Source organism: Macrobrachium nipponense, chromosome 4 (genome assembly GCF_015104395.2).
Source record: "Macrobrachium nipponense isolate FS-2020 chromosome 4, ASM1510439v2, whole genome shotgun sequence".
Taxonomy (NCBI): domain Eukaryota; kingdom Metazoa; phylum Arthropoda; class Malacostraca; order Decapoda; family Palaemonidae; genus Macrobrachium; species Macrobrachium nipponense.
The window spans coordinates 45654223-45671055 of NC_061100.1; the positions used below are offsets into that span (position 1 = coordinate 45654223).

A 16833-nucleotide genomic window follows, 5' to 3' on the forward strand; every position below is an offset into this window, starting at 1 on the left:
ATCTTCAACTCTGCAGCATCGATCATTATTCTTATAACGTATATTCCGTTGGCTACTCAAGTATTGTCCCTTTACCATACAAGCGTCACTGCCATGTCAAAGTATGCGCGCTCATATCAGCATTCATAAACTTAAGTAAACAAAATATATATTTATTGTTCACAGTGCAAAAAGATTTACTTGTTTCCTCACTTGATAACCTGCAATAAATTTCATTAAAATTTCGGCTCCTTGACCTGAGAGGTTTCTCAATTAGCGGCACATTTCTGCGAATGTGGGTTGTTTCTCTCCTAACTAACAGTGTTGCATCAAGTTGTCTATAGCAAAACGAAAGCTATGATATATAGCATACACATCTTCATTACCAAATAAAACGGCGAGGATATTTACATTGATGTGGAATGTTCTACGGCGTCTATTGATATCAATGGCGATCTTTGTCATATGACAAATCTCAAGGCTCAGTCACCTTCCTAAGTTTCAGCCTTATTCACCCTTTTTTTTTTTAACCTAAATAACTACTGCATATATAGCCAGCATATGGTGATAAGAATGTCGTCCAGTGGTTTCCAGTTTATAGAATAACTTCCCGAATATTTTTCATGTATAATTTTACTTATTTTATTGAATAGAAAATGTTATTTTTCTGTACATATTTTTTTGTATAATCTCGGTTGTATTAATGTCCGCTGGTTTATTCAAGCGGTGAAGTTATAAGAAATATAACTATCCCCTTTCCCCCACCCCCCTTCCCCTCACGTCCGCCATCCCCCGCCCTCCCCATCCCACCAGTTGTGTATTTGAACCCTAAACCTTAATTAGTGTTTTATTAATTTGCTTTGCCTAAATATTTCAAAAGTATTACCTCTAAGCTACCTGTATATTCTGGGTTCTATAGGGAAAGAACAAACATCACATCTTTAAACATTTATTTCCATCGTGTTAGATACAAACACCGGTATTAATCGGCTGTTATAGATCAATAAATAAAATCAGTTAATATTTTTCTAATACTTACGTATTCATTCATTAATTTATCTTTGTACTCTATTCTGTATAAAATGATTGTCAGGGCTATTCAAGAATAGGTTGCTATGACTGTCTTTGCAATATATTATCTCACAATAAAAAATATTATAAAAACTAGGATCGACTTTCGATAAAATTACGGATTCTGCCGCCGAGAAAGAGCGACATCTTCATCGATTCTCGGTCGGCATCAAACAGAACTTTCTCTCTTGCTCAGCAGGGGAGTCGTGGGGGCGTCGTCTTCGAAAGCATTTGGGCTCGACACCAACGGGAAGGAAGGGCGCTTGTCACCCGAATTCTGGTGCGTCAGACGAGCGGGAAGGCCTCCTTCCAGCCCGAGGGAAGGACGACTATGAGGTTCTAATTGCTGCCCCTGGCAGACGACGGTACCTCGAGGACAGGGAGCGGCAGAGGCTGAGGAAATTCTCGGGAGTGTAGAAGACCTACTACATGAGTGGTATGCGGGATCCAGGCAATTTAGTTGTCCATCCAACAGCGCCCGACAGTCGTAGGACAAAGTGAAAACTCCTTCCTGCACTTCTCCTTGCGCACACGTTCTGCTTCCTTTCATTGCACATCCTCCACCTCCTCCTCCTCCTCCTCCTCCTTCGGCAATGCTTGATATCGTCGCCACTGAGGGAGACACTGGAAGTCTGCTGTATCGCTGGTTTACCTAATGAGATAAAGCCGTCAATAATTATGAAGGTTCCACGAATGTTCAAGTTTAATTATATCGCAGTAATTGATTGAATTCTAAGGAATAATTCATTGCTGAATAGGCTACATCACACATTTTTTCTTACTCTTTTTCGGAGAGAAACAAGTTACTTATTAACAGAGAAATATGCAAAAGTGAAACGTAAACAATTAAACATATATGCACACATAGGCGTGTATATGTGCTTTTTTTACCTTATATAAGGGAAAAAATTATAGTTGCGCAATAGGTACAGGTAGGCTTCAATTGCCATCTATGAAAAAGCATAATAAAAAAGCGTGTTCAACCTAGTAAGGAGATATAATGAGCGAAAGCAATACACTAAAAGAAAGCTATGTAAAAATAGACAAAAACATAAAAATCAGGTTTCCTTGAAGAGAAATGCCCGTCATAAAAAATGACAAGAAAATACTCATTTCCACCAAAACGTGTCATTATTGATTAACGATACTCGCTCGTTCATAGGATATGAGTCCCTCAGAAGAATTCTGAATTCCTGAGACGTTGTTTCGTCTAGAATTTATTCAAAGTATGTCATTAAATGGAAAACTAATAAGCATCTCTAGGCTGGAAGTTGGTATGTTTTACAACTACACACACTACATAGATACCCACACATTGACAAACACACACACACACACACATATATATATATATATATATATATATATATATATAGATATCATATATATAGCATATATATATTCATGTGATGTGTTATTATATATATATATATATATATATATATATATATATATATATGTGTTAAATTAAATTATTTTTTAAATTGTAAATTTCTTAATTCTTAAGTCTTTTATATTATTAATAATTACGTTTTTCAGCTTTGAAAATGAGGCTGTGTCCTCGAAAACGTCAGCTTGTTTAATAAATGGACAATTACTGGTACATGACGTCTCCTTCAGCTCCTTGTGTATGTGGTTGATAGCAAACCGCTTCCCATATCCATTCTATATATATATATATATGCTACAGTCATATATAGCATATAATAACATTCAATGTGTAGTTTATATACTAATATTATAATATATTATATATATATGTGTGTGTGTGTGTGTGTGTGTGTGTGTGTGTGTATGCGTACGTATGTGAGTATGTATGTAGGCATACATCATTGTATAATTAATTACTACAAGTTACCAACACCCGAAACGATTGAATAAACATGTGCTTCTACCTCTGACTTGGAATTTTTAACTTCATAATTTCCTTAACATTTTGTATAAGTTCTCAGTCTCGAGACCTGAAACCCTCAAACGAAATTTATAAACAGCAGACTCTCTATGTGACCGTAATTATCTTGGTGGCTGAGGGTAGAACTTGGGAATTTTATTCTCTCGAATAACAGCTTGGTAGTGATTTTTTTTTTTCATCTTTTTAGCGTATTCCAAACATTTCTTTCTATAACACTGAACTGAAAAGCACTGGTCCAGTCGTTTAAAGTAATTTGTATAGTATACCCGAACGTTGCAAGACCAATGTGTGTCATCATTATCATTGGAATGGTATAAAAATGTGTGGGAATTTATAATTCAACAAAACAGAAGCTTCGGATTAACTTAGGCAAGAAACAGACGACAGATAGTTGAATCAAAGGCTATAGATATGAAAGGTTCACTCATGCATAACAGTATATATATATATATATATATATCTAATATATTAATATATATATATATATATCTATATATGTATATATATTTATATATATATTCATATATATTATATATATATATATATATATTATATATTTTATACTATATATTTAAGATATATATATTTGTATATATAATTTGCATAGATATTTATGTATGTACACACACACTCACAAACACACACACACACACATATATAGACATTAATACATTCATATATATGTATTAATATGTATATAAATATACCTATACTCAGTTTTTTTCCATCTGTCCATCCGCCAGTGGTGTTTTTGTATGGTAACACTGCGTCCCGGGCTTTAAATAGTTACGCTATGTGTAAGTTTTAGGTAAATAAAAGGATATCTGGGTGTACATTTGCAACTGAAAAGTGTTTTAATAATTTACTGTATGTGAATTACACCGTTAATATTCGAAATAGGATATTGTTATTATTGTTGAATGTAAGCTGAATGTAACTATCTAAAGCCCGGGACGCAGTGTTACCATACGCAAACACCACAGGCGGATAGACAGATGGAAAAAAACCGAGTATACTTGACTAGTCATTACAACCTCCGGAATAGTAATAATTCCAGTAGCCACCCGTTTGAAGATGAAAACATAAATATGTAAGGGAAAAAAAAAAAGTTTTGTGTGCGCGTTCGAGTAACCTGATTATAGAAGTGCCACGTTCAACTTACAATGTTGGGAAACGCGACAGGCAGAGAGGTGTATTTATAGCAGTCAGGGGGCAGGAGCGTCGCTGCTGGAGCAGCAGTAGCAACAGCCGCAGCCGAAGCTTCTCCGTCGGGGGGACTCTGGAGAGACTGGCGGAGGGGGATGACGTCGGGGTCGGCGTCACTCTCGCTCTCCACCTGGCAATGGCCACAACGGGAAAGCGACACAATAAGCCATTTGGAAGCGGTAACAGCGACGATGTCCCGATGATAATTCTAAAGGTATTTCAACAATTCACAAAGTATATATCTTAGTTTGACAAGACCACTGAGCTGATGAACAACTCTCCTAGGGCTGCCCCGAAGGATTAGATATTTTTACGTAGCTAGGAACCAATGAGTCACCTAGCAACGGAACCTACAGCTTATTGTGGGATCCGAACCACATTATATCGAGAAATGAATTTCCATCACCAGAAATAAATTCCTCTGATTCCGCGTTGGCCGAGCCGAGAATCGAACTTCGGACCATTGGATTGGTAGCCGAGTGCGAAAACCATTCGTCCAACGGGGAACTTTAACCATTCACACTTGCCTTAAACAATAATAGCAGTACAGAAAGGTTTTGGTTACTACCTTCTAAAGTGAAATACCTATGGAAGCCTTAGATGTTTCCTTTTAGTTTTTCTGTAAGAGAAAGCTTTCGAGATGGCTATTTGTCTGTCCGTCCGCACGTTTTCTCTCCACGCGCAGATTTCAAAGCTACTGAGGCTGGTGGTCTATTGATCATCCATCCTCCAATCATCAAACCTTCCAAATCGCAGCCCTCTAGCCTCAGTAGTTTTTATCCTATTTATGGTTAATTTTTGCAACGCTATAGGACAGGCTACTGCGGAGCCTTAGCTGAAAGTTTCATGGACAGCGGCTCATACAGCATTATACGCTGTACAGAAAACTCGATTGCACCGAAGAAACTTCGGCTCACTTTTTACTTGTTTATATATCTCATTTTATGAAAAGGTGTTCACTTCTGCCCACGGGAATAAGAATGTTAGTATACTTCAGTGACTAAATTTATGTTGAATGCCAATGATTTATTGGTATATATTGGAGCATGTTCTCCTGAATCAAAATGTTTGCTAAACTAAGAAATGTGTGTTTTTAGATGATTGACATTTATGGGACATTCTGGAATAAAGCAGTTTTAAGGTGACAAAAATTTATTTTCAAAATTGCAACTATGTCACGTGACGATGGCTATCACCTTATATATATATATATATATATATATATATATATATATATATATATATATATATATATATATATATTATACACACACACAAATATATATATATATATATATATATATAATTTATATATATATATATATATATATATATGGATATATATATGAAGGTAGATTTTATGGCCACCACTGCATAATTACTTGAGTAAAAAAATTTATCTCATTTTACCAAATCGTATTTCACATAATTTGTAAATATTGCAAGGTAAATTTATCGAATTTTTTACCAGCAATATTTTCTTATTTATCGTGAAAATTCAAAAAGGCAGAACACGAAGTTAAATGATATACTAGATCAGTTGATTTTTATACGCATCCACTTTGAAATTAAATTTAATCAATATTACATCGATGTTCTCAAAGGTGAACAAACTTTTTAAATATTTAATCCATGAGACCAAATAAATCTGGCGACCACAGCGTAATTTGCATATGGATTGACATCAATTAAACAATGTTGATTTGCCATCACATGTAGATGACACACGTACAATGTTGCGAATTTTCTAAAACTCGTTCTCGAATATATATTTTTCATTTTTAGTAGTTCCCGTGTCTTAGTGCAAGGATTTTCTCAACTATAAATTCCAGGGGCACAGTGTGAATTCCTATTCATCTATCTCTACCACAAATTCTATTACCATAATAATAATAATAATAATAATAATAATAATAATAATAATAATAATAATAATAATAGATGGAAATAACATCTCATCCATATGCAGGAAGTTCAATGTGAAAGACGAGACCATAAACCACGTAGCGAGCGAATATCCAACGCTTGCAGAGAACCAGTACAAAAAGAGGCATGATTCAGCAGCGAAAGCTCTCCACTGGAGCCTGTACAAGAAACAACAGCTAGCTTCAGTAATAAATGGTACGAACACCAACCTGAGGGAGTGATAGAATTCGATTAGGCAAAGATCCTCTGGGATTATGGTATCAGAACAGATAAGGTGATACGTGCCAATAGACCAGACTTGACGCTGATTGACAAAGTCAAGAAGAAAGCATCATTCGCTGATGTCGCAGAACCACGGGACACAAGAATGGATGAAAAAGAAAGAAAAAGGATTGATAAGTATCAAGACCTGAAAGTAGAAACATAGACGTATATAGGATATGGCAGTGAAAGTTGTACCCATAATCATGGGAACACTAGGGACGATCCCGAGATCCCTGAAAAGGAACCAGGAAAAAATGCCGAAGCAGCTCAAGGACTCACTCAGAAGAGCATGCTATTGGAAACAGCTCACATAGTGAGAAAAAATAATGGATTCCTAAGGAGGCAAGAGGCAACCCGGAACCCCACGCTATAATACCACCCAGTCAAATAGGAAGAAAAAAAAAATAGTAATAATAAAAATGAAGATAATATGGTTCATCGAATTCTTAATACTTATAACATATTGCTTTCCTGGCTGAAGTGGCTTTCCACTGACCTATATTTTTGATTGAGCGTAATAAAAGGATTGCAGTCCAGCACTAATCCCAATTCAGTGGTGCTACAAGTAGGTTGTGGGCCACCAATGATGAGCTATCAATCTTCTCTGATTGCTGCTCTCGAGGGTCATGATTTATCACGTTGTCATTCATTCGGGCTCTCAGAGCACGCCATGTTTTGCCATCTTGGAAATACAAATGTGTCAACAGCGAAATGAGAGTTTAACATGAAATTCACATTCAGAATATCCATTATCAACATTCTACCTTGTTTCCTGAACAATCAGTATTGCCCTACTGAAGAGACTGGGTTTTCATCATTTAAGGAGAATATTTCGAAAAAGCTCTCTTGCCTTAAAGTGACAGAACTTTTTTTTTTTTTGAAGGGGGGGGGGGGGGGGGGCAGGCAATCGTCATAGCCTTTGTCCTTCCTTTGAGAAAATGTAGATTTAAAAGAATTGGGATTTTAAGAATTAGGATTGATAGGTTTCCTGGAAGTGAATCAGTAACTAGTAGTATTCAACGTTATTTAAGCTCATACCTAGTTCAATACCTAACCCCGTCCCATCCGGGGAGGACAAACAGGTCCTTTTCAGGAGGAGGGTGGATGTGTTATGTCTCCCCTACCATCTCGAACCCATACGTAGCCCGGCCCCACCCGGGGAGGACAAACAAGAAAGATCAACTCTGATTGTTATCATTATTATTATTATTATTATTGCAGTTGTTTTAGTTGTTCTTGTTGTTGTTATTAGAGAATCTGTAACTACATTTAGAAAAAATGACGACCTAAAACCCGAAGGGTCGCAACAAGGAAAGCAGCCTCTCAGAAAAAAAGAAATAACAAAGAAAAACAAATAAAATCAAACAAATAAATAATTATGAAATAAAGCTCATGTGATCCTGCTCAGGAAGATAAAATCTTCATGCACCAAGCTTGAACTCTGGGAATAGTATTGACCCTCAAACAAGAAAATACAAAGCTGTTATAAATATATAATAACATATCCAGAATTAAGTGGTGGATCGTATAGTCTGGGAGGATCTGAGTACAAAAGATAACAAGTAAAAGATCACCCGAAGTTTCTTCGGCGCAATCGAGTTTTCTGAACCGCGGCCTATAAAACTTTCAGGCACAGCCCTGTAGTGGTCTGTACTATGACGTTGCCAGAGGCACGATCATGGCTGATTTTAAACTTAAATAAAAATAAAAACTACTGAGGGTAGAGGGCGACAATTTGGTGTGTTTGATGATAGGAGGGTGGATGATTAACATACCAATTTGCAGCCCTCTAACCTCAGTAGTTTTTAAGATCTGATGGCAGACAGAAAAGTGCAGATAGAAAAAATGCGAACGGACAGACTAAGCCGTCTCAATGGTTCTCTTTTACAGGAAACTAGAAAGGTTGAACAAAGCTGAAGACAAAAAGGCGGAACAACATTCAAAACATTGTCAGAATAAACGACTTGAAGCCTCTCCTTAGAACAGTCGCAATAGCAGTGAAATCCACGAGGAATACACACCTGAAGGTCGCTGTCTATCGGAGTGGATTTGCAAGTGTGCCTCGGAGACATGATGGGTGATTTCAGAATCCCCCTCGGGACGTGACCAATTGAAGTCGACGCCGCCGGAGGATGCTGTAGCCTCTGCCTTCGACTTCTTATCAGTAGAACCGATAATATGATGGAGGATACGATCAGCAGACCTCCACCCAATCCGAGAATGATGGGGAAGATGTGGTATAAGGCAGCCGTCTCGGCAACCGGTTCCCCTTTTTCGTCCTCTTCTTTCCCCTGGTAACTCTCGGCTCCGCTTCCGTTCTTCCCTCCGTCTCGAACTTCGGCTTCGGATGGACCGTCTGTCGAGATACACAAATGAAATTAATGAATAAATAAACAAATTTATCGATAAGTCAATAAATAAATATGATACCTTTGAAATACAGCGACAGGAAGATGCTGTTAGGTACCGCTACCCTGCCTGTTCCCTTTTGTGACCCTGGAAAATCAGGAGATTATTCCGTTTGAGAGGAACAAGCCCTTACTGTTATATTCTCCTACTTTCTGCTTTATCTCAAATAATGTGACTTTCGTTCAGTGAATCTTCCCTTTGACTGTACAGTTATGCATTTTTTTGAGATTCCTTTTATCGTTGCAACTCTACCCCAAAGCACTTCCTGATGCTTCAACGATCCATCTTGATCCCTTGAAACTCGCTATCAGCTCCTACCACTTCTGAATGCTATATCCTGGCCCATTCTGCCTCTTCTTTCTCCAGAATGTGACTCGATCTACTGGATTTTATGAGAGCCGATTACGATACTCTACAATCATTTTACTTAGCAGAAGATTTTTCCAATTTCAGTATCGTTTTACAAATATTGACTAGGATAATTTTCTTCTCAATATTAAAATTTATCAACTTACTTTTTGGACTTCTGTACACTGACGGAGAGTCCAACAAACTTTTCACTATTTTTCTGCATTTTAGAATATTCTCTTGAAAGTTCTTTTGAAGCCTTCAATTGCCATTAACTAGGACCATCCTAGAATACTTTTCCTGCAGGCAGTGTCAAATTAGCAATTTAGTCATGTTTTTCTGTCATCTAAACTTGTATTGCAATCAACAAGCACAACCAACTTTACACCAACCCTATGCCATCATATAAACACATGTTCATCGTTTTCTCTTTCTCTGCCCTCTACCCAAAGTAACACAGTCCGTGAAATGAAACATCTTTCACATATCCCCGAAAGGCTCCTAAAACAAAAGTAAATCTTTCATTCCTTCACATCTCCCTGTCAGACTTAACCAGTTCACCGTCACTCCCAGTCCTGTGCAATATTCCAATCATTTTAGAATATTAAGCGGTTGTAGCTTAATATTCTAAAATCATTTTACTCTTTGAAATATTATTTACTCTAGTTTTTTTTTTTACCTTAGCACATCCATCCATTCAAAGCCTATATTTCTTTATACTATTAATTTGTCATGTATTTCATTTTACAGCAGACAGTAAGCGGCAACACAAGCAACAAAGCTTTTTACTGTTTTACTTTCCAGTATCCTTCAGAAGCAAAAGAATTATGGCTGTCAGACTCATGGCAAGAAGTCTTCGGGAATTTAGGATTATTACTTCCCACTTCCCGCTGGGGTCCAATACCTTTCCTACGCGTTGTTATGCCACGGGAGAGGTAAATTAGTGTTCTCTCTCTCTCTCTATCTCTCTCTCTCTCTCTCTCTCTCTCTCTCTCTCTCTCTCTCTATATATATATATATCTATATATATAATACTATAAGTAAATGTATATATCTCAGGTATTAAGAGGCCGATTCAAACTCTGGTTTTAAAGCTAAGGACTATATTCTTTGGACTGACTAAATAGACTATAAAATATATATATATAATATATATATATTTCTATATATATATATTATATATAATATATATATAAATAATATAACAACGATGAAACGGATTAAGAACAATAACAGAACCAAAGTCGGCTTAGCAGTAACCCCAGGTATTACCTAAGGGCATCTCCCACTATATATTTTGGCCAAATGTAACTTCTGTCATTCACTACTTGATAAGGTTAGCAGTCAGTCCACCGAAATATAGGTCTCTTGCTTTTAAACCAAATTGTATTTTGATGGCATTTTATTTTATAACCATGAATACTGTATCCTGTTTTTTTAACAAAGTGAATGTGGGCACAATTTACCATACTTTGTATATGTAATACAAAATCTTTATTTAATAATACAATATATAATATATTAATATTCTATAATAATAATTAAATATAGTATATTATATATATATATATATGTAAAAAATTATATAATAAAATATATAATATATAATTATAAATATATATAAATTATAATATAATATAAAGTATATATATATATGTAAATATATATATATATTAATATAATATATAAATATAATATATATATATTATCTATATATAATATTTTATAATTATATTATACATATATATATAGTAAATAGTAACTATATATTATATATATATATATCTATATATATATATATATATATATATACATATATATATATATATATATATAAATATATATATATCATACAATACCAAATAATAATAATTATTTAACTTATTATATATTATATTATTATATATTAATTTGCATTTGTCAACGTATTTGCATTTGCACGTATGCATGCATGTATGAATCGTATCATGTTACAACTTTATGTGTATTCACACACATTAGTCATCAACAAACCACAACTAAAAATCTCGATTTACCGTGAGGTTGATAGACAGCGCCGGTGTCGCTAAGACTGGAGATGGTGAACAAAGTCGGGACACTGAAACCTTTCTCATTTTTCGCTCTGATGTTGATACGATACTGCTCTCCGGGTTGGAGTCCATTAACCTGTTGAGTATATTAGAGACCAGCTATCACATCTGCTTTTGAAGTACTGTATATGAAGCCCTACATCTCCAGAAGGATTTTATCTTATTAGAGTTCATAATACATACAAAAATACAAAGAACGAAGCAGGCGGTCCAGTGAAAATTTTGGTAGGTTTGTTTCGTTAAAAAGTCATGGATGAAATATTTCAAAATCTTAATGTGATTTTGGACACGAGTGCTCTCTCTCTCTCTCTCTCTCTCTCTCTCTCTCTCTCTCATGTACAGTATGTTACAGAGAGCACATCATCCGAGGCAACAAACCTTGAGCTATAAGCGACCAGTTACGCTTGTGTTACGAGGTCATAAACCCTTACCGAAAAGGAAGGTTCGGGTGAAGTTACGTTGATAGTGTGTCGTCCATTCCGAAGACTGGCTTCCAGGATGAAGGACTGAGTGAGCCTCCGCTGCTTCCTTCTTCACAGCTTATCTTCACGGAAACTTGAGTTCGCTCGTTAACTGAGCAGTTCATGGGAGGGTCTGGTTTTCCTAATATAGAAAAACACACGTTATTCTATTGCCATTTTTTCCATCTTACAGATTTCAATGCTTGTATGTGTGTGTTGTGTGTGAAGGTATATTTTTCCAGACAAGTCGGAAGGTAACGGAACCTATATAACTTTGCCAAAGGTCTACGGTAACACAAACGAAGCGAAACGTCCTAATTCTTTTAATGATATTAGAGTACGGTCTATGATAACACCGAGGTTTCTATGCTTGACATCTCAGACAGAATATGCTGACGTCAAAACCTTTCGTATTTTTGACGTCTGAGGAATTTTTCATGGGCTTATGATTTTGAGCTTTTAAACAGAAGCAACCGCTGTTAAATATATCAAGCAATAGAAATTGAATCCGACTCCAAGGTCCTTTGAACAGTTTTAATTAGAATCGCAGGTATATATATATATATTTATATATATATATTATATATATTGTGGGTATATATATATAACTTATATATAATATCGTATATATAAGCTATATATATATATATATATATATATATAATATATATACTATATACATATATATTATGTCTGGGTAGTGTTTCTGTAACAACAGAATTCCATCTAATAAAGGAGCCCATAAAAACACCAAAATGTAGAGAGAAAAGAAAAGTACTATATTTCAGAGACTGGCTGTCTCTCTCTTCAGGTATATGAATGAGAAAAGTTTACAGAAAAGGTGGTATTATACCAAGAGATTCGTCCACAAGTAAGCCAATTTAGGTCACCCCCGCGATAATCTTCCTTTAATCTCTTAAAGCGTTTGGTTGAATGAACACTGCGTCGACGATGTCCGATGTCCAATTCCCTTTTGAGATGTTCATTACTGCTTCTCTTTTATTAAGGCCGATCCATCATTTGACTCTTTGTACCGGCAGTTGCTGCTATAAATTACACGTGACATATTCCAGTTTATTCTATGGTTATGTTCATTTATATGGTTGAAAATAGCCGAGTTCTGTTGTCCATACCTAACTGACCGTTTGTGTTGTATTAATCTCTGGGGAAGTGATTTACCTGTAAATCCGATGTAAGATTGGTCACATTCCTGGCATGGGATCTCATATACCCCAGAGTCTGGGCGGGCGATGTCTTTTGTTGGACGTTAATCAGGGATTTGGCTAAGGTATTTGGGTAGGTAAATGCAAAAGGGTTGGATTTCCCAAGGGTGTGAGTTACTCTCTTAATCGTCTCCCAGGTGGGGAATTTTTATTTTATTGTTGGGTGTGTCTCTGGTCTTGTCTTTAGGGGGTCGGTAGAAAATTACTTTTGTTTGCTTTTTGAATTGCTTCTCAATTATATGGTCAGGAACTTTAAAGATGAAAGTTGCTTGCGAATTAGTTCAAATTCTTTTTCCAGGAAATCTGGGGAACAAATTCGTAAGGCTCTTAAGAATAGGTTGCTATCTAGACCTATCTTGATAGTATTGTCATGATAGCTAAAGTAGTGAATATATGCAAAGTGAGAACGTTGGTTTTCTGTATATGGTAAATTTGTATTCTGTCGTGTCTCTGAATTATTAAAACATCAAGAAAAGGAATTTTGTTGTCTGTTTCCCATTCAACTTTAAATTTGATGCCTGGGCACTAATGCGTTTAATTTTGAGAGGAATTCATTAAAATTACCCCACACTTATTATCCCAAAAATGTTTAGTATGTCATCCACGTATCTCATCCACAGCATGTTTTTGGGTTTTATTGCATTTATTACTGTAGTTTCAAAGTATTCCATGTACAGATTGGCTAAAATAGGACTTAAAGGACTACCCATACTAACACCGAATTTTTGCTTGTAGAATGATTCCCCGAATGAAAATACGTTATTAGATGCACATAATTCAACTAACTTTATTATTTGTCAAGTGCCAAAGGGAAATGATCTGAATAGGGGGATAATTTTTCCCTTAAAAACTGAAGAACGTCCTGTACTGTACTTTTGTGAATAGGGAGTCTACGTCAAGGCTTAAAAGTTTATGTTGTGAAGTGGTATATGTGCTTCTCTGAATGTGTGACAAAAGTCTTCCGAATGTTTGATGTGACTGGGAGAAAAAAGTGCCTAAAAAAGGAGAAAGGAGGCCAGCTAACCATTTCAATTACAAAATTTCTAAATGGTTTGTATGCATGAATGTATGTATTATGTACATATATACGTGTGTGTGCATGTATGTATACACACGCACACACACACACACACACACACACACAGGCACCACACACACACACACACACACACACCACACCACACACATATATATATATATATATATATATCTATATATATATATATATAATATATATTATATATATATCAAAATTAAACGTGAACGAAGAATTACAATTATGCAGCAACCAAGTTCAAGATCACGTTGCAGTCTTGTCTTCTCAAGTGAACTTGCCGTCAATTATGGAATGCTACAATGGAATGTTACTTTGCCTTTGCTGTTTGTCTTTCTCATAGTTTTTTTAACAAGGATACGAAGATGGAAGACAGTTTTAAGCTGAACGATACAAACTGGACAGACTGTACTAGATCAAGCTATTTTAATTAATAAAACACCACAAAATTGTTCAAATCTTGCTTAATAGAATGCATCATAAATCTAGAGAAGTGATGAGAGATTGTACACAAAGGTGTGAAATGGCGTTAAATGCATAAATGAGAATGAATCTTTCAAGTATATAGAAACAACGATGTCCAGTGAAAATTTGCTTGAGTTGAAATTTAGTGAAAAACTTAAAAAATGAAAAATTCAGAATATGAGCAGGCTGAATAAGATTTGGAAATCAAATAAACTGAATTTTGAAACGACATTACCCGTATGAGTACACATAAGTCTGATACGTGAACCATGTTATGGCAATGAAACTATATCTAAAGATGCTGCGATCAAAGCTTTCAGGAGATTATTAATAGTTAGATGGCAGCACTGAGAAGTTTTACCGTGATGGAAACTTATAAGTACATGAGGTAATGAGGAATTGGAACACCTATATCATGAGAACTACAAGAAAAAGATGGAGATTATTGGAAATTTGTGGAAGTCGAAACGTAAGTTTCACAGGCTCTTTGCATCGCACGGTACTGGAGGCAATGGCAATGACAATGGTGACAACAAAAATCCAAACAACCCAGTGGCGGATATATATATATATATATATATATATATATATATATATATAATATATATATATATATATATATATATATATATCTGTAACATGCAGTACATACATACGGTGGTCAGTCCGCACCTTGGCCTCGTCATTGTTATGGTATTCGTCGTTGTTATGGTTCGTTTCCCCGCTACCGAGCAACATAATTTCTTCATGTTTTTTGCACTTGGATTAAGTAGCGACAAGCTTATCCAGAAGTCAAGAGGTATTGTAGCTATTACAATTACATATGTATCTAGTATAAATGACCAGTAGATTCTACATACGGTAAATATATATAAATATTTATATAAGTATGCACGCACATATATGCACACGCAGTAGTAGTTGTTTTTATTATTGTTTTTGTTGTTGTACAGTTGTTGTTGTGAAAGAAATAATAATTAAACTATGCAAATTTTTTGGTGCTAACAATAATTTATTTAAAGAAAAGTGTTCTGTTATATATGCCCCTGGCGGGAAAGGGAGCGTGATCAGGTGACGCGTCCCTCCCTCCCTGCGCCCCCCCCTCCCCCCCCACAACACCCCGCCTTTAAATGACCGCAAATGAAAACGGACCTCAATCATGGGTGATCTTTTACAATGGTATTCATGAACAAAAATCTTGAGTTTTCTAACCATTCACCTACCGGATTTTTAGTTATGACTGAGCAAAATACACTATCTGATGACATGCATTGTTGTATGCAAGCATGCATGCAACAAACAATTGAGAATGCTCGTTAACATAACAGACCTGCAGGCACTATGTGAAATATGCAAGGCTTCGTCTGAGTCCCTATTTCGTTTGACGCCCAGCACAGAAGAGTGCCATAATCGAGTGACGTCATCGGCGTGTACGTGATGACGCTGTGGCTGCTGGTTGAGGTGAACCGCCCTTGGGGAACGTCGATCGTATCCGCCGTGTTGTTGAAGGTCCACTGGAAGGAAGCCTGCAGGGGGTTGGCTTGCACTGAGCAGGTGACCTCTGCGTCCTCGTACCTTCCGACTGGGTACGTGGTCACTTGCCCAGGGGAGCAGACGGGAGAGTCTGAGAGAGAGGTTCGGAAAACGCTTAGAATTTAGTGGTTCACGTGAAAAGGATAAGTATAGGAAGGTTGTCCAGAGTTCAGTTTTCGGTCATTTTCATTTCATAAGTTGAGAATGGAATCTGGTGCTCCTTATATAATAAGTTGAATTTAGTAATCGTCTTTTTTAATAATTCTTTTATGTATAGCTGAGGAGTCCTCTTGTTTTAAGTGAGAGCAATTCGATTAATCATATTAATGTAATGACTTTTTTTAAGAATTCAGTTCTATATGTGCTTGCAAGTTTAAAATGAAAATTTATCGCTTAACTTATCCATATTCGTTTTACTATAGTACTACAGAATCATATCACTGAACAGGCACTAGTGAAAATGCGATATTTTTTTCTATGCAGTCTGCGTTGCCCAGTGTTCACTCACAAAATATAAGTAAAATCAAACTAATGGTTGAATAGTTTACAAACTTCTACCATTTTGATTCGGGAGCAAAGTAACATGACCACCACGACCTGACTTGTATCCAGATTCACATCATATTGCCCTCTCTCATGTGCGACTGTGTGCCCATCATGTATGCTAAATTTGGAGAGGCTGTCTTTGAAGGTTTTCAGAATAGGAAATGCCGCCATGTCACGTGATTTACTTCATCATAGTTTTGACAATAATATTTTCAGATATAAAGTGATATACTGTATTGTTTCATCAACACATGATAAAAATATTTTCCTTCAATCTATAATAATAATAATAATAATAATAATAATAATAATAATAATAATAATAATAATAATAATAATAATAATA

General features: G+C 35.8%; 1 protein-coding gene across 1 annotated transcript in view; it reads right to left on the reverse strand.

Annotated features, from left to right (window-relative positions):
- Positions 1-915: 915 nt before the first annotated feature.
- LOC135210900 (protein turtle-like) overlaps positions 916-16833 on the reverse strand; it is a 194512-nt gene continuing 178594 nt past the window's right edge. Inside the window, 7 exon segments of the mRNA XM_064243838.1 lie at positions 916-1702; positions 4125-4298; positions 8380-8714; positions 11152-11281; positions 11637-11719; positions 11722-11808; positions 15739-16032. Coding sequence (XP_064099908.1) covers positions 1220-1702; positions 4125-4298; positions 8380-8714; positions 11152-11281; positions 11637-11719; positions 11722-11808; positions 15739-16032 — 1586 coding nt within the window. The 3' untranslated portion in view covers positions 916-1219.